At 52.6% G+C, this 17,648-nt stretch overlaps 3 protein-coding genes across 3 annotated transcripts in view; 1 reads left to right on the top strand and 2 right to left on the bottom strand.

Moving 5' to 3' along the window:
• Positions 1 to 356: 356 nt before the first annotated feature.
• On the bottom strand, positions 357 to 5,988 carry CCDC183 (coiled-coil domain containing 183). Its single transcript, XM_054394575.1, has 14 exons — positions 5,922 to 5,988; positions 5,443 to 5,564; positions 5,219 to 5,323; positions 4,309 to 4,470; positions 4,068 to 4,172; positions 3,763 to 3,885; positions 3,015 to 3,137; positions 2,823 to 2,871; positions 2,641 to 2,741; positions 2,203 to 2,363; positions 1,688 to 1,862; positions 1,441 to 1,566; positions 1,103 to 1,199; positions 357 to 463 (listed from the first exon to the last, which is right to left on the bottom strand). Exons 1-14 carry the CDS (start codon positions 5,986 to 5,988, stop codon positions 357 to 359), a joined length of 1,623 nt encoding a protein of 540 aa, XP_054250550.1.
• Positions 5,989 to 7,711: 1,723 nt separating this feature from the next.
• On the bottom strand, positions 7,712 to 12,795 carry SBDS (SBDS ribosome maturation factor). The gene is made up of 5 exons (XM_054394204.1): positions 12,661 to 12,795; positions 12,020 to 12,149; positions 10,487 to 10,687; positions 9,441 to 9,605; positions 7,712 to 9,174 (listed from the first exon to the last, which is right to left on the bottom strand). The coding sequence occupies exons 1-5, from the start codon at positions 12,786 to 12,788 to the stop codon at positions 9,046 to 9,048; spliced, it is 753 nt and encodes a 250-aa protein (XP_054250179.1). The 5' UTR covers positions 12,789 to 12,795; the 3' UTR covers positions 7,712 to 9,045.
• LOC128977105 (S-adenosyl-L-methionine-dependent tRNA 4-demethylwyosine synthase TYW1-like) overlaps positions 12,793 to 17,648 on the top strand; it is a 122,832-nt gene continuing 117,976 nt past the window's right edge. The window contains exons 1-4 of the mRNA XM_054394574.1: positions 12,793 to 13,117; positions 14,553 to 14,701; positions 16,021 to 16,161; positions 16,869 to 16,970. Of these exons, the coding sequence (XP_054250549.1) occupies positions 12,793 to 13,117; positions 14,553 to 14,701; positions 16,021 to 16,161; positions 16,869 to 16,970 (717 nt within the window). The remainder of the gene's footprint in view (positions 13,118 to 14,552; positions 14,702 to 16,020; positions 16,162 to 16,868; positions 16,971 to 17,648) is intronic.

Here is a 17,648-nt window from a genome sequence, read left to right as displayed (position 1 = left end):
GCTCCAGAGCAGTCTGGAGGGGCAGAGGTCCCAGGAAGGTGTTGGTCCCACAGGACCAAGGGTGAGAAGGCCTCCCTGGCTTCAGTTTTGCTCTGGCTGGGAAAGCTGATCCCACCCAGCCCATCCCCAGCTCTGCAGGGAGGGCAGCTGGCAGGAGGGCAGGGAGGTAGAGCTGCCTCCAAGCCCACCTCAGCACCCCTCCATGTGTTCTGGGTGACACAAGTGAGCAGGACCACTCATTCCTAAGCTTCACCACAGGCTTAGGAGGAAGGAACAAGATCGTTTCTATTAAACCTGCTGGCAAAAAAAGGTACAATGGATGGTCCAGGGCATCCAAAGTTCTCATGGAGCAACCTCTACTTCTTGGCACTCTTCTTCTTCCTCTCAATCAGTTGCAGCCCCTGCTTCTTGATGTACTCCCGGGTGGGGACCTGGCCATGGCCTTTTTCAGCAAAAGTAAAGTCTGGAGAAAAGAGTGGAGAGGAACAGGCTTGGGAGGGTCTGTGGGACCACCTCTGTTGTGTCCCCAGGAGGAGATGGCAGAGTTTTGAGGGCTGGTGGCATCCCAGAGACCTCGTGGCGAAGCCTCGGGCACAGGCACTGCTGACTCTCTCTTCCACCTCCCCACATTCCCAGGGGGAGCTGGAGGATCTGGGATGCTGTGGCCCTTCTTCAGCACTGCTGGGGCTTCCCATAAAGGTCTGGAGCTACAGGGTGGTGGTACAGCTCCCAGCTGGTAAGCTGCCAGCAGCTCATTGCCTTCACCAAGAGCATCAAACAGGAGGAGGCCACAGGCAGAGCCAAGTGCTGGAGCACTGCTTGTTCTTCACAGCCAGGGGATTTTGGAGATGAGGGTCTCCCTCCTTGCTCTGTGACACCTCTCCATGTTCCTGCTGTGGGCCAACACTCACCACCCCACCACCTGCCTTTGTTCTCTCCCATTCTCACCTAAAACCACCACCTGTGCTTGGAGACAAAGTCAGCCCCAAGGTCTGGAGGTAATTGATGGGTTGGGATCTGCTTGGGGACAGGGAAGGATGTCCAGAAGTCCCTGTGGGCTGGGAGAGTCACTGTGGGACATGGTCCTGCTCTGCTCTCCTACCTTGGATGCTGCTGTCTGTGTCATCCAAGGAGATCTTCAGATTCTGTGGATCATGTGTGGTTGCTTTCTCCAACAGATTTCTGACCTTTGTAAATGTCTGTGAAGGACACCCTGGGTTAACAGCTGAAGGGGAGCTGAGTGTGCCCCAGAGGGTGCCCCACTCTGATGTCCCCCCAGAGGGCACACCCTGCAGTGCCCAGTGCCACCCAAGGCTGAGCTGCTCCATGGCTCTTCTCTGAGGCCACCTCCATCCTCGGGAGAACAGCTTGGGATGAGCTATCCAGGAGAGCTCCCTGCAGGTCCTCAAAGACCAGAGCAGGGCTGGAGCCTCCACACACCTCATTGTCCTCGTCAGGGCTGTGAGTGTCTGGGGGCAGGTCAGCCACCCTCTGCAGCAGGTACTGCAGCTTCTGCTGGCACTGCTGGAGCTTCCCCTCCACCTCCACGGCCTTGGCTGAATCATCCTGGAGTCAGAAGGAGAACAACCACCTTGGTGGGGAAAACGAGTCCCTTGAGGTGGTGGTGGCTGCACCAAAGGTCACCATACTGTGCACCACCAAGCACCAGCTGGGGCCCTGTGGGTACCTGGTGGGGCACGGTGATGCCAGCCAGGCGGGCGATGAGGTTGTTGATGCCACTTTCAAACTCCAGCAGGAGCTCCTGGTTCATCAGCATCTGGGCTTCCAGCTGCTCCAGCCGAGCCTCTTCCCTCTGCAGGTTCATCCTCATCTCCTCCTCCAGCTTCCTGAAGCCAACCACACTCACATCCACCCAGCTGCACCAGGGACACTTCCGATCTGCTGCAAGAGCCACCCAGGCTGCCCCCCTCCACCCACTGCAGAGCAGAGAGGCTGCCTGCAACCCAGCTCCATGCTGCTGGTACCACCTCCCATGCCAGGCAAGGAGCAAGAGTCTTCCTGCTGACACTGTGGGGGCTTTAGAGGAACACCCTGCTCAGGAAACCTCCTGGTGCAGAAGCCAGAGGTGGCTGCAAGTGGGATGGAGAAAGGGATATGCCCTGTTGGGACCCCTCTGACACACATTTGTCCTCCTTAAGGATGGTGACCCAGCTGACATAGGTGTCCTGAGGGCAGCAGCACCTGGTTGTGCTGGGGGGCTGGTGAAACATCAGCTCAGCCAGCTTCAGCTCCAGCTCCTTCAGTGTCTCCTTCAGCTGCTCCTTCTTCTCCTTGCTCCCCTTGATGTACTGCTCCAGGTCTGCTGAGGACTTCTGCTGTGCCAGGAGCCTGCTGGGGATGTCCTGGCCAGGAGAGAGCAGGAGGACTCAGCCCATGGCACTCCTGCAGGGTACAGGAACTTGGCCATGGCCTTGAGGAGCTTTCTGCACCATGGACTACTGCAAGCTCACATCGTGGAGATGAGCAGCTCCAGCCCTGCCCATACAGGAGGAGCTTTAGGGAGTTCTAGGAGCAGAGGAGAGCAGAAAATGCCCCCCAAAATCCATGTGAGCAGAGAGGTCTTATCTCCCCAGGGCCTGAGCAGCCCTGGGGGTCCCAGGAGATGGGTTTTGGCATTACCCAGAGGCAGGAGCACTGCACCACAGCCTTGGCCCTCTGCACCTCCTCTGTCACCCAGGCCTCATACTCCATCTGCCTCTTGGTGGCCTTTGTGTCAGCATCTGGGGTGGGAGGGAAGCATCAGGGAAGGCCATCTGTGGCTGTGCCCCATGCCACCCCCCTGCACCCCACCAGACACTCACCCACCCGTGGTTCCTGATGCAAGTCCACGGTGAGGTCATACCTGGAATGCTGCAAGGATGTTCATGGTCACCCTCCGAGCTGCTGGCACTGGGGGGAGCTGGCCCTGCAGCACCCCCACCTCCATGGGAGGCTTGGCACTGAGCCCTGCCCTCTGCCCAGAGCCCTGCCCCTGCCAGGTGCCTCCAGCTCACCGCCATCCTTGCCCTTGCTTCCTTCAGCCACTGCCTGTCGATGGGAACCCTTGCAGAGGCCAGGGAGTGGAACCTGAGCTCTCTCTCCTTGAGGAACTGAGCTTCCACCTTGGCCATGTCCTCCTGGAGCACACCAGAGAAAGCAGAACCACAGAAGCCCAGAATGGTTTGGGCTGGAAGGGACCTTTAAAGCTGATCCAGTCTGACCCCCTGCACTCAGCAGGGACATTCCCAGCCAGAGCAGATTGCTCAGAGCCCCAAGCAACCTGACCTGGAATGCTTCCAGGGATGGAGCTTCTCCCACCTCTCTGGGCAACCTGGGCCAGGCTCTCACCACCCTCAGTGTAAAAAATGCCTTCCTCATATCTAGTCTAAATCTCCCTCTCTTAGTTTCAAACCATCACCCCTTGTCCTGTGGGGTTGCTAAAGCTGGGATGGACCTTTGGGAGGCCAGCTTCCAGAATCATCCCTCCCCCCACCTCCCTGTCTGAACAGGCTGGGAAGGAGAGCAGGCAGCAAGGGCTGGGGGATGGAGCATGCTGCCTTCACCAGGGCTGGTGCTTCACCTGGCCCATCCATGAGACCCAGGAGGAGCTATGAGGGCATCTGGGTGCTGTGGGCAAGTCCTGCTCAGTCTGTGTCGCACTGGGCTGCAGGAAGCCTCATCCCTCCTCAGTTCAGGTGTGTGCTGCCATCTGTGGGCTCTGGAGGCTGGGAAGGGGCCCCAGGGGGGCTCAGATCATCTCACCTTGGTTATATTAGTGGTTTTGAGGGTGTCAGAGGCCATGAACTCCATGTCTTCCAGCTCCCCATGGTACAGCTCGGCCATCCCACACAGGAGGTCCAGGTGGCTAGGCAGCTGGGCCAGCTCCTGGGACACAGGGAGCCACAGCCTGTCACCTCCCCAGGCACCTCACAGTGTTGCAGGGGACAGGGTGGAGCAGGAGGACCTGGCTGGTCCAGGAGGGCATCCCAGCAGCATAACCCTTTGGGCACCTCCTTGCCTTTGCAGGGCTGGCAGGTGGGATGATGGCACAGAGAGGAGGAACTCACCTTTCTCAGGACATCCCAAACCCCCAGGTAGAGGGTGGTCACCTTCTCCCCAGCCTGGCCTTTTGTCACCATCTTCTCAATGCTGTTCTCCACCTGGTGAATCACCTGGGGCAGAGATGGGGAGGGGGGGTGTGACATGGGTCCACCCCATGTGCTGAGGCCAGAGCCCACCCAGGGGGTGCAGGGGTTGGATTAAAGCTCCCCTTTGGTGCTGTCCAGCCCAGGATGGGGCCTTGTGTACCTGCACCTGGTGCTGGTTGCCATCCATCTCATCACCCTGCAGCTGCTGCAGCCACCTCTGCAGGCGATCCCGGGCCTGGCTCCGCTGCCTCACCTGGGACAGCAGCAGGTTGCACAGCTTCACCTGGTCATAGATTTCAGCCTGAAGCTCCTCCTGGGCTGCCTGGATGGACAAGTTCACCAGGTTGGAGGCAGGGCTCACAGGGCACCTGCAGAAGAAGGAATTCCTGCCTGGAAAACTTCCCCCCCCCCCCCCTCGCCCAGGGTAGTGCTGGGGACGCTGGGATGTTGCTCCAGGACATCACCACCCCCTGGTAGGACCTGGGCTGGGGGAGCTTTGCTCTGGGGGGTGGCTGGGGCAAGGCAGAGGTAAGCATCTGCTGATGGCAGTGGTGGGTTGGGCTTGGGGACTCTGCAGAAGGCAGACCCAGGGCTGGGTGTCAATACCATCGATCAGTGCCCCAGCTGTGGGGGCTGGTGCAGAGCACTGGCACTGCTCTGTCCCTGCCCCCGGGCAAAGGCAGCTCTGTGGGGCCAGTGCCTCCATCTCCATGAGCTTCTAACCAGGTCATGACCTTGGGGCAGGCAGTGAAGGGCAGAGGCAGCGTCTGTCTGCAAGGGGTGCAGCTGGACACCACAGGAGTCCAGACAGCCCTGGGGACATGCAGAGGGGGACAGCCAGGAGCTCTGCTGGCGCAAAGGATGTGCTCAGGGAGCCAGAGGAGGACCTGCATGGATGGGTCCCATGGTGGAAAGGGACTCATGGGACCACATAGGAGCACTTTGTGTCTTGCTGCACCAGCTCTGTGGTATCCTGGCACCTGGTCCCTCCACCATGCACTGCTCTTCCAAGCATCCCCTGAGCCCCAACACCCTGTGGGCAGCCTGTGCCCTCCAGACCCTGCTGTTACCTCTGCTGTCCTGCTGGTGAAAGCCATGTCCGAGTGCTCCCGTGCCCCACAGACCTCAGAGACAGCAAACTTCCTGTGCTGTGGGCAGGAGAGGGCTCTCTCCACCTGTGGGCAAGAGAACTTGTGCTGTGCACTGGTTGCATCTTCTTGCTGCCCCATGCTGCCTGCTCCTGGGAGAGGACCAGCACCAGGCAAGAGGTACAGCATTTAGGACCTGCTGGTACCTTCTGGGTGACTTCCAGGGCTTGGATGTCCTCCTGCAGCACCTCATGCAGGCCAGGGAGCAGCTCTCCATTCTGACTGAGCTTTTCCTCACACCATTGTGTGAAAAATTTCCTGCCTTGCTCTGAAGGACATTGAAGAACCACTAAACCATGTCCCCAGGTGCCATCTCCATGTTTCTTGAACACCTCCAGGGGTGGTGACTCCACCACCTCCCTGGGCAGCCTGTTCCAAGCCCTGGCAACTCTTGCAGGAAAGAAATTTTTCCTCATCTCCAACCTAAACCTCCCCTGGGACAATTAAGGTGCTGTTGGTACCACGCAGGTTGATGGAGGGACCAAGAACCACCCCACCCCCACCTCCACCCCTACCCCAACTCAGGTCACAGAATCACAGAATCAACCAGGTTGGAAGAGACCTCCGAGATCATCAAATCCAACTGATCCTCCAAGCCTAACCCAGGAAGCCAGAGGGGCAGCACCTTGCAAGCCTATGACGGCACACAGCTCCGGGATGCGCTCGCTGAGGTTCTCCTTCTGTCCCTGCATGGTGCTGGTGCTCCTGCTCTGGCCCTCCAGGCTGGCTGTGTGAGGGGCAGCCATCGTGGCTCCTCTGCCCACTGGAGACATCATGGCTCAGCTGCCCAGTGATGTCACCAAGCAGTGACCACAGAGCAGCAGAACTGTTGCCGTGGTGCCTTCAGTTACTTCATGCCACCCACCTCCCACTTGGCCACGGCCTCCCACTTGACCATTGCTACCCTCTCCACTTTCCTCTCCACTTCTGCAAGGAGCAGATTAATGGATAAGCAATTCTGGAGCTCCCTGAGGTAGCCCCAGGTAGGGTGGGCACCTGGGGTCCCAGCTCTGTTTCCCATCACTATAGCTACGGCACTTGGAACCCACCCTGCCTTGGGAAAGTTCTCCAAGGCCTACCAGAAACAGGGTGAGGACAGTTTCAGGGTCAATAGGTTGTCAAGGGTTAGGGCTAGGCTGGTTATTAGCCCTCTGATCATCTTTGTGGCCTCCTCTGGACCTGCTCCAGGAGCTCCATGTCCCCTCCTACGCTGAGGACATCACAATTGGACAGAGTACTGCAGCTGGGGTCTCACGAGAGCAGAGGGGCAGAATCACTTCCCAGTTAGCTCTGCTCTGACTCAAAGCAGGACACTGGTGCCCACTTACAGCCAGACACACCAGCAGAGCTCTCCTGGAAGCTGCCAGCTTGGTTGGAATGGCCTAGATAGAGAGCTTAGGAAAGTGGAGTCAGTGAGCCAGGAAAGGCTTGCACTGGGAGTCAGGCTCCTGTTGAGACTGGGAAGGACACAGCAGCTACCAGTTCTGGTATTTATTTAAGTGTTTACATGTTCTTGCTGCACTACAAGTATGACAAGAATGCAAGCATGTACATTTAGTTGATGATAAATAAAATCAAGCTCCTCTTCCCAAAGGAAATCCTCGATGTGCAGAAAAAGGCTTTGTAAGGAAACTGCCTTCTGAGCACCAAGCTCATCAATCAGCTTAGATTAAGCTTCTGTTCCTCAAGATCTTTAACCTGCAGCCATCCTGCTGTGCTCCAGGGGTTGAACACAGAAAACAAAGAAGTTCTACTTAGGATGGTGTCATCAAGTTTTACCCACACAGCATCATCTGAGGCTCTTACTCAGGGGCTCCTTTGAAAATTTATTATTTAGTGCTAAGTGCCACTGACAAGCTGAAGAGCAGCAGGATCACCTTCAGTCCTCCAGGAAGGAAACATGAAGAGATGGCCAACTGGAAATCCAGCAGCTAAGGGCTGGCAGACAGGAGGAATGTCCTCAGGCTGACCATGTATGCAGAGATCTCCATGCTGAGGCTGTGTCCACATGGCCAATAGGGTAACTAGGCCACTAAACTTCCCCAGGCAGCATTTGAGATCACCTTGGGGGGAAGAGAAAGCACTTGAAAGTGGATAGGATGGTTCAAGAAGCTCCATTTGACTGGTCCTCAGCAAAGTTCTACAGTGGAAAGTGCTTCCAAAGTATCACTACAGAACTGTAACCCAATTGACAGAGCTGTACCCAAGCTCCTGTCAGGAAATCAGCTTCCAAGAGGAAGCTTTTGATCAAGGATCTAGCCCTGCAGGTCACTCAAGAAGCCAAACCTCTGCTCCTCCAGTTGACTTCATCTCTCCCTGCTTCAGTTATAGAAGGTCCACAAGGTGTTAATGGTAGGAAGGAAAAGGTCCCATCAAAAGCACAGGAGCTGTTCAACTGTCATAGAACAGGCAGAGTCCTGCACTCTGAGCATCAACAGCAAACAATGAACTCAACAAGGGCTGGAGAGATCCAGCCCTTGGCTACCTGCAGCTTCTGGCTTGCTGCATACTGTCAGCATGAGAGCAGGTCCAGAACACTAAAGGCTCCCTAAATTCCTGCTGGTTTAGCTTTCAGTCACCCAAACACACACCTTGCCTGGTAGTTTGTATTTTTAGCATCTCCTTCTCCAGTTGTTGTGTATCTCAAAGAAAGAAGAGAGGCACCTCAAAGAAAGAAGAGAGGCCAACTTCAACTTCAAGGCATTTGTTTAACATGGCTGAAAGAAGATTTCACAGAATTATCAAGAACTATACCCTGTGCCTCAGGAGCTGGCTGCAAATTGTGTGTGTATATACTAGAAAGTAGCATAAAAAGACAAGAGGATAAAGGCCAACTGCCAGGATTGTCCTCTATCAGGCTGAAAAAAAAAAGGGGCACACACAAACAGCTACCTCTGGGGCATGATGGCCCAACAAAAACCTGTCTGCATGGCCAGAGGCCACCCCTGCCTGCTCCAGATTCCTTTGATCACCAAAGGAGAACAGCTCACACTCACCCTTCAGCCCTCAGAAAGCCAGAGACAGCTTCTAGATGATTAACAAAAATAACAACTTTATTTCTGTCTCTAGAATATATAAATAGATGATCATTCATTTGGATTTGATGTAGCTAAATAGATTTTACCAATAAGTTATTTGGAGAACCCTTCTTTTTTTTTCCCTAAGTCAGCAAGTCCTGTTACATCCAGGGAAAGAAAATCTTTAGGAATGCTCCTTTAAATGACTCTAACTATCAAGCAGCCAATTATGGAACTCTCAGTGAGTTTTCATGCTGCCAAGAGATGGGTTTTAGACAGGATCCACACTTTGCACCTGTTTGGAAGTGCAAATGCAGCTCTCTTTTCTTAAAGCTCCCTTCCTCACATCCAAACCCCACCCCACCTATGCCATCCTCCACTCCACGCTGACAACTTGACATAAAACCAATTGGCAATGCAGCAACCAAACACTTTGAAACAGCAACCCTTCAAGCAAACCAAAGCTGCAACAACTCCCCCACCACGTTTAAACTCAGTCCTCATTAACACAACCCTGACACAAAATGTTCCCACAGGCAAAGCCATTTGTAAACCAAGCAAGGGTCAACGAGTTAGAAAAAAAAACGACCCACACTGCATGGAAAGATCCCAAAGGATTAGTGTCAGAAAATATTTGGCAACAAGAGATTGGGAAAAACATGAAGGTCTAAGAGAAGAGAGTAGCTGAGGCCAGTCCTTTTGCAGGCTGTTGTTGCTGCAGGAAGGTTTCCATCACTCCAGCTTTTCGTCTCCTTCCTCCACATCTTTCAGACTGAGCACTTCCAAAGTTCCTTTCCCTTTGGTCTCGCTCCGGACCAGCTCATCGATCTCCCTGAAGCAGCCAGGGTCAATAAGGCACACCTGAAATGTTCCACATGGCAATGGTCAAACAGCAACACTGGATTTGCAGCAGCTCCTTTTCAAGGTCTGCCATGAAACTTTATTAAAAAAAAAAAAAACAACAAACCTTTAGTTACTAAGAAGGACTCTGCAGAGCTGCTGAGTGATTGCCATCAGCCTTTCCTGAGAAGCTCTGCAGTATCACCTCCCCTTGCTGGGCATTGAGAGATTCTAAGCTCTTCTCAGAAAGATTTTTACTAATCCCCAAGGACTGTTTTATCACTTACAATTTCCAACTGTTCATGGAAGTCTTCACTCTCAATAACTTTAATCAGTGGCTTGAGCCTCTCTTTCAGTTTCTTGCCCTCCTTTACTGGAAGAATAAATCTCAGCCTCATGTGAGCACGTTCAATTTGCATGGTCTCCTTCAACTGTCTGATCACTTCCAGTGCCTGTGAAGACATTAAGAAGAAAGAGCTCTTGAAAAACACCACACACATCAAAACCTCCAGTCCCTTGCATTACCTTCATAGAACCATACTGAATGGAAAAGACCTCCAAGATCATCCAGTCCAACCATTCTCTAACCCTACCAAGCCTGGTGCTAAACCATGGCCCTCAGCACTACATCTCTGCCTCTTTTAAACACCTCCAGGGATGGGCATTCAACCACCTCCCTGGGCAACCTGTTCCAGTCTTTGAGAACCCTTTCAGTGAAAAAGTTTCTTCTGCTACCCAAACTAAACCTCTCCTGGTGCAACTTGAGGCCATTTCCTCTCCTTCTATCACTTGTTACTAGGGAGAAGAGACCAATCCCCACCTGGCTCTAACCTCTTTCAGGGAGCTCAGATGCATTTCTCAGCACTGATGGCTGCCACTCTCCTGCTGGCAGTTTGTTGTTAGGCTGTTTTGATAGATTAATCACAAAAGGCAGATTTTGCAGTTTGTGATACCTCAAACACTTAAAACTCCCTGTCTGCAGTCCTGTTAAACAGCAGTTACCCTGCAAGCCAACAGACACCCCTGTGGCTTAGACACAAAGCTTGATTTACCACTTCAATTATAATAATTCTGTTCCACCCTTATAATTGTTGCTGCTTTAATTAGTTCCTTTCTTTCCTGCCTCCCCTAAATCGTCAGAAAACAAACTGCAGGAGTTTCAGAAGCTGGTTGCAGCTAGCATTCAGCTGCCAGCAGGCTGAGTAATCCCCCTGTGGGCTTCAGAACCACAGGACTTTGCTGCGCCCTCTGTGACCGCCAACAAGGAAATCGCACTTGGAAGACAACAGCTCTGAGCAGAAGCTGATTTGGAGAGAAGCAGAAGAAAACCAACCTGCTGCTTCGTGCTCTTGTGTGGTTTGACAGAGTAGTGAATGTCCTTCATGGCTCTTTCTATCAGGATCACTGTGTATGGCCTCTTTGTCTCAGGGTTCACACATTTGTCGGCCACGATCGTGGCGATGTCTCTGAACATCTGCTCCAGCTGTGTGTGCCGTTCTTTGTCTGATACCTGCAGCTCCCCCTTGGATAAGATCTGCACAGCAAACACAAAAGAAAGCAGGGAATAAACATCACAGATCTGACCAAAGAGCAAGAACTCCAATAGCTCAGTTAAATTTCACTGCTTGAATGGATTGGTTGGACGTGGAGAAAAAGAGCAATCATTTAAACAAATGCTGGGAAGTCTTCAGACAAAGACCCTCCCCACACAAACACTGAGCTACAAAAAGAGAAGCAGACAGGTCCTTCAATGCTCACCACCCACAACAAGTCCATAGTAAACATCCTACAGAGAAGGACTAAGAAATTAGATCTGTTCGTAACACTTCATTGAACTGTTTAAAGTTATTGAGAGTGAAGACTTCCATGAACAGTTGGAAATTGTAAGTCCCTTTCCTCTCCCTGCATCCTTAACAATCTTAATAATATCTTAATAACAAAGAACAGATCTCAGGAGATATCCTCACCCCCTTATACTTGCCTTCATAACTTATCTTAGGAGAGACACTCCCAGTGCTGGTTGAGCTTTTTTCCATGTCTGTAGACATTCACAGATTTATAGAATAGTTTGGGTTGGAAGGGACCTTAAAGATCATCCAGTTCCAACCTCCCTGCCATGGGCAGGGGCACCTCCCACTAGACCAGGTTGCTCAAGGCTTCATCCAAGGCCAGGCTGGATGAGCCCTGAGCAGCCTGGTCTAGTGGAGGGTGTGCACAGAAAGTGTATGCTATAGAGAGCTCTCTTCAGCCAGAGGTACATAGCAAATTTAAGACTATGCCATAGAGTGGCCACTGCTTTTTACCCACTTCTTAACAAAGAACCCAACCTTTTGCCTACACAGGATCACAGAACCATAGAATGGTGGGGGTTGGAAGGGACCTCTGGAGGTCATCGAGCCCAGAGCAGGATCATCTAAGGCAGGTCACATAGGAACACATCCAGGCAGGTCTTAAAAGTCTCCAGAGAAGGAGACTCCACAACCTCTCTGGGCAGCCTGCTCCAGGGCTCCGGAAACCTCACAATAAAGAAGTTTCTCCTCATGTTGAGGTGGATCTTGCTGTGTCCCAGTTCAGACCCATTGGCCCCAGGGCACCACTGAAAAGAGCCTGGCACCTTCTTCTTGACAGCCATCCTTCAGGTATTTGTAAACATTGATAAGGTGGCCTCTCAGTCTTCTTTTCTCAAGACTGAACAGCCCCAGGTCTCTCAGCCTGTCCTCCTCACAGAGAGAGATGCTCCAGTCCCTTAATACAGCAGCACTGTATTTTATGAAGACCTTTCAGTATCAACCAACCTACCACATCCACGTGATCCTCATGTAAAACATTCAGAAATCCTCCTCTGAGCAAAGTGTGTGAAACTTACCATCTTACAGATTTCTGTTTGGTCATCTGTCCCAAAAGCTTGAACCAGATCTTCCTTTTTTGCCACCTGCCCTTTGGAAACGTTGACAAACACTGTGTGAGTCTGCAGGACCTCATCCAGATCTTTCTCCCTAGAGATTAGGGTAGAGTTACAAAAGTTGCTAGGTCAGCAATGTCAGAAAGCACACACGAGCGAGGAAGAACAAGCCCTGCTGCCAACGGATGAATCACGAGAGCCTGGAAACTTCTGTCATCGAAATGTCAACACCAGGGAGGGGCAGGGGCACCACACAGTGCCCCGGGGTGCTTCACCCTCTCTGCCCCACACCTGCACCACCACCTCCCCGGGATTCACAGCTGGATATCGTCCGAACTCGCTCTCTCCACAGCCGGGCCCCACACCGGCCTCCCCCTCGCCATAACCAGGTCCCGACACGGCCCTCCCCAGGCCCCACACGAGCCTCCTCCTCCTTCTCCCGGACTCTCTCCACAGCCGGGCCTCACATGACTGTCCTCCTCTGACTCCCTCCATAGCCGAGGCCCACCCGGGTCTCGCCGCCGCCCCCATCAGAGCCCCATACTGGCCTCCCCCTACGCCAGCTCCCCTCGGCCAGGCCCAGGCGGCAGCTGCCGGTGACTCACGCTCCGCTGCGCCATCCCATGACCTTGTTGCGGTAACAGGCGATCTCGAAGCGCTTTCCGCCGCGCCGAGCCCGCACCACGGCCACGTTTGTGAGGCGGATCTGGTTGGTGGGGGTGAAGATGGACATGGCGATGGCGGCGGCAGCGGCGGCAGCAGCAGTGACTCGCCCGGCGCCGGGCGAACGCGGGGCTGAGGGGGCGCTGCCGCCCCACGCTGCTTCCCCATTGGGCGACGCTGCTCTTTGCCCGCCCTCCGGCGCACCAATGAAAGGCTTCCGGAGGGAACGAGGGAGAGGCGGCGCTTGTGGCCGGCCGGAAGGGGAACGTGAAGAGCGTTGCGCATGGCCTGAGGAGAGGCGTTCCGCTACTGGGGACCGGGCATGGAGGGCCAGGGTGAGTGCGAGGGATGTGCCTGGGGGCTCAGCCGTGAAGGGAGGGGTATGTGTGGTTAATAACCGTAACGCATGTGTCTTGGGGGGGTTCATAAGCGTGAGGTCTGTGCCTGAGGGGCTCACCCCGGAGGGAAGGGGGCGTGGAGGGCTCCGACCTGTGAGTTGTGTGTTGAGGGGGCTCCAAGCCGCGAGGGATGCGTTCGAGGGGCTTACGACCCTAAGGGAGGGCTTAGTGTGGTGTAAAAACGGTGAGAGATGCACCTGAGGGGTTCGTAACCAGGAGGGGTGTGTGCGTGGGGTATAACCGTAGGGAGGTAGTAACCATGAGGGATGTGTGTGAGTGTCCGTCAATAACGGGGAGGGGAGGGGGTGTGGGGGGTAATATCTGTGAGGTATGGGGGGAGGTAATAATTTGGGGAAGGGGTGGTAACAGTGAGGGGCAGTGTTTGGATGAGGGTAATAACAGTGAGGAGGGAGGGTGTGGAGGGTAATAAGGGGGGAAGGGGGCTGAGGGAGGTGGGGAGGGGTGGTGGGGAGTAATAATTGTGTGTGTTGGGGAGTAACCAGCTCCTGAGGTCTGCATGTTTTTAGTCTGTGCAGAGCCAAGGCTAGTAGGATACAGTAGGTGCTTCCCAAGGGCTTGCTCTTGTGCCACCCTCAAATACAGTGTCCAGTTCGGGTGTCCCTATCATAAGAAGGACATGGAGCTGGTGGAGCAAGTCAAAAGGAAGGTCACAAGGATGATCCAAGGACTGGAGTACTGCTGCTCTGAGGATAGGATGAGGGAGTCGATTTTTTTTTTTTCAGCCTGGAGAAGAGAAGGCTTTGGAGGGGACCTTAGAGCTGCCTTCCAATCCTGAAGGGATCCTACAGGAAGGCTGCAGAGGGACTTTTCATGAGGGTGTTCAGCGATGGGGCAAAGGGGAATGGTTTGAAGCTGAGGGAGAGCAGGGTCAGACTGGATCTTAGGAAGAAATCCTTTACTACAAGGGTGGTGAGACACAGGAACAGGTTGCCCAAGGAGGTCATGAATGTCCCCTCCCTGGAGGTGTTTATGGCCAGGTTGGATGAGGCTTTGAGCAAGCAGATCAAGTTGAGAGGTGTCCCTGCCCATGGCAGGGAGGTTGGAGTAGGTGATCTCTGAGGTCCTTTCCAACCTAAGCCATGCTATGACCTTTTACATCCAGACACTTGGACAGCACAGAAGTTTCCTGTGTTTCCTTAGAGCAGACCCTGCCAATCTACAAAGAACCCAGAGCTTCTTTATGGCAGTCTAAAAAATATTAGCTTGGATGCACAGATGGAACTCAGCTGACACCTCTGAGGAGGTAAAAGGCTCCTTGGTTCAGCTGTTTTCCTGTCTTTAGCCAAAATCTGTTTCCTGCAGAGCCTGAGGAATAGCTAATGATATGAAACTGGGTACTGTATGGTTTTTATTTGTATGCTCATTCTGACCTCTTATTGTAGGAATCATCTTGTGCTAAATCTGATTTCTCCTAGGTTTGGATGTCTCAGTGGATACATGGAACTTCTTCTATACTTCCCTGGTGTCCTTATGGCTGCAGAGGTTTTATATCTATTTTGGTGTTGCTTTTGGGCTCAGCATTTGGTTCATCATCATTCACTTCACCACTAAAAGAAAAAAGAAGGTAACTGAAGAGGTAAGAAGAGCCCCAAAATCTGTGTGGAAGTGAGTAGTTGCCAGGTAAAGAACCACTGGTGCAGTGAAATGAGCTCCTGCACTGTGTGCCCACCCAGGTGGTCTCAGACCCCAGATATTTAGTTCATAGGTTCATAGAATGGGTTTGGGTTGGAAAGGACCTTCAAGATCATCCAGTTCTAACCTCCCTGCTGTGGGCAGGGACACCTCCCACTAGCTCAGGTTGCTCAAGGCCTCCTCCAGCCTGGCCTTGAACACCTGCAGGGAGGAGGCATCCACAGCCTCCCTGGGCACCTGTTGCAGTGTCTCCCCACCCTCACTGCAAAGAACTTCTGCCTAACCTCCAGTCTAAACCTGCCCTCTTCAATCATTTGATGGTTATAATCCTGTCTGGATTGTTTCCTATTTGTGGGTAACTCAGTCCCTTTGTTGCTCTGATGCTAAAGCAGATCTCAGCTGAACTCTTCTCACCTTGTAACTGAGAGAATTTGTCAGCCTGGGTTACTCTGTTAGTTCAGGTAAATCACTCTGCTTGTGCCCAGTGGTTTCACATTCATGTTTCCATGTTAATGCCAAGATTAGACTGTTTTTAGGATAGGAATGGGATTAGGGCCATTCAGCACTTGAAAACCTCCTTGTGCAGGTGAGTGAAGTTCTGCTGGGTGAGTTGGCAGGCTCTTGGATCCAGGTGGAACCTGTTATCTCCTCAGTGTGTGGGATGAGTGTATTGTGGCATGGCCTGCTGCAGAGAAGTAGCTACTCCAGTGTTTCTCTGTTAGGAGAAATAAAAACAGTTGGGGCTGCTCAGCCAGGAGAAGAGAAGGCTCTGGGGAGACTTTAGACTGAAGAGGGCTACAGGAGAGCTGGGAAGAGATTTTTTTTTTTTTTTAGGGCTTGTAGTGACAGGATGAGAGGCAGTGACTTTTGAGCTGGAAGAAGGGAGACTGAGACTGGAGATAAGTAGGAAATTTTTTGCAGTGAGGGTGGGGAGACACTGGAACAGGCTGCCCAGGGAGGTTGTGGAACTTCCTCCCTGGAGGTGCTCAAGGCCAGGCTGGATGAGGCCCTGAGCAACCTGGGCTGGTGGAAGGTGTCCCTGCCCATGGCAGGGAGTTGGAACTGGATGATCTTTGAGGACCCTTCCAACTCAAACCACTTCCTGAATCTATGAAAATGCTTCAGCTGTTGTGTTTGTGTAGTGCTGAGAGTCTGGCCTTAGGGTTTGAATTTTAAATGCCTTGGGGGGGTGGAAAATGGAGTTAAAATCCCTTTGGAAAGGAAATGAATGTGGCAGTGCTTGTTTTATAGGGCAAGAAATCCAATGGGAATCCCACTGCTTTGGAAGGAACAGAAGACAAACTAGTGAATGGATATGCCAACCTGAAGGCAAAGGAAGTCTGTGTTGCTGGGATAAAGATTTTCTATGGGTCTCAGACTGGCACAGCAAAGGTAAAAGTTACTTTTTTTATGTACAGATTATGTTCATTTTTTTATGCACAGAAGTTGTTTTGAAATGCTGAGCTTCAAGGATGTTGCCTGCCTTGCAGAAAGTACACCATGTAAAAATCTGGAAGGTCAGGAAGTCATTGTCTAATATGAATGATAAGAAAATGACACAAGTTTTCTGCTCCCTTGAAGTGGGACATGCAGTTAGAGGCATCCATTGTGAAGCTCTGACTCGACTCTGAACTTGCTAGCAGGTCTTCTTAGAAGTGCTGGTTGGGGGGATTTCTCAGACTGGAATTGATGTGTAAATGTGAATTCAGTCATTAAAATTCATGTAACTCTTCTTCAGCCTTTATACCTCATTTATGTGAGGATTGGAGGCCAAGTGTCCAGTTCTGGTGTTATTGTTCTTTCTGTGCTGGGAGAAGTGACTGTGCCCACAGCAGGGCTTGTTTGACCCTTAGTTCATAGAACCATAGAATGGTTTGGGTTGGAAGTGACCTTTAAGATCATCCAGTTCCAACCCCCTCCCATGGGCAGGGACACCTCCCACCAGCTCAGGTTGCTCAAGGCCTCATCCAGCCTGGCCTTGAGCACCTGCAGGGAGGGGACATCCACAACATCTCTGGGCAAGCTGTTCCAGTGTCTCCCCACCCTCACTGTAGTTGTGTGTTGCAGTAACTGATAACTTTCCACATCTCTTCTCTCAGAGGTTTGCCAAAGGCCTGGCTGAAGCTGTTACTCTCCTTAATGTGCCTGTGGAAGTCATTAGCATGGGAGACTATGATCCAGAAGATTGCTTATCAGAGGAGGTGGGTGGCTGGTAGTTTTAGGTAGTTAACGTTGGGGGGTGGGAATTTCAACAGGGTGTCATCATTATGACAAATAAAAGATTTTCCTGGGATCACTGAAGGCTCTTTTCTGCTTCTGTTTATCTCCTGCAAATCTCCAAGCCTGTATTAAGTCGTTTCCCCCTGTTCACAGCACTGCTGGGGCCACAGCTTGTGTACTGGGTTCAGTTTTGAGGCCCCCCCACTACAAGAAGTTCATTGGGGGGCTGGGCTTGTCCAGAGAAGGGCAACAAAGCTGATGAAGGGGCTGGAGAACAGGGCTGGAGAGGAGCAGCTGAGGGAACTGGGGGTGTTTAGCCTGGAGGAGGCTGAGGGCAAACCTTCTGTCTACAACTACCTGAAAGAAATCTGGAGTGAGGTGGAGAGGTTCATAGATGCCTAGAGTGGTTAGGGTTGGAAGGGACCTTGAAGATCACCGAGTTGGTCTCTTCTCCCATGTAACAAGTGACAGGACAGGAGAAATTTGCTTCAAGTGGCAGCAGGGGAGCTTTGGGTTGGATACTAGCAGAAACTTCTTGCCTGGAACAGCTTGATTTCTGCTGGCTGTTGTAAGATGGCTTTGCAGGGGGATAGATATTCACCACCAGTGGGATCATCACCTGCACCACCCCCCAGTGAAGAGTTATTAGCCCACCTGGT

Source organism: Indicator indicator, chromosome 30, assembly GCF_027791375.1.
Source record: "Indicator indicator isolate 239-I01 chromosome 30, UM_Iind_1.1, whole genome shotgun sequence".
NCBI classification, from domain to species: domain Eukaryota; kingdom Metazoa; phylum Chordata; class Aves; order Piciformes; family Indicatoridae; genus Indicator; species Indicator indicator.
This window is presented reverse-complemented; position numbering and strand designations above follow the sequence as displayed.

Excerpts from the sequence above, each read along its gene's own strand:
- SBDS (XM_054394204.1), bottom strand. The coding sequence starts at position 12,788 with ATGTCCATCTTCACCCCCACCAACCAGATCCGCCTCACAAACGTGGCC. Across the intron at positions 12,150-12,660 it reads ATGGGATGGCGCAGCGGAGC|GGAGAAAGATCTGGATGAGG; the intron begins GTGAGTCACCGG and ends CCTAATCTCTAG. Across the intron at positions 9,606-10,486 it reads ACAAGAGCACGAAGCAGCAG|GCACTGGAAGTGATCAGACA; the intron begins GTTGGTTTTCTT and ends ATGTCTTCACAG.
- CCDC183 (XM_054394575.1), bottom strand. The coding sequence starts at position 5,988 with ATGCAGGGACAGAAGGAGAACCTCAGCGAGCGCATCCCGGAGCTGTGT. Across the intron at positions 2,742-2,822 it reads GCATCAGGAACCACGGGTGG|ATGCTGACACAAAGGCCACC; the intron begins GTGAGTGTCTGG and ends CTCCCACCCCAG. Across the intron at positions 1,567-1,687 it reads GCATCACCGTGCCCCACCAG|GATGATTCAGCCAAGGCCGT; the intron begins GTACCCACAGGG and ends TTCTGACTCCAG.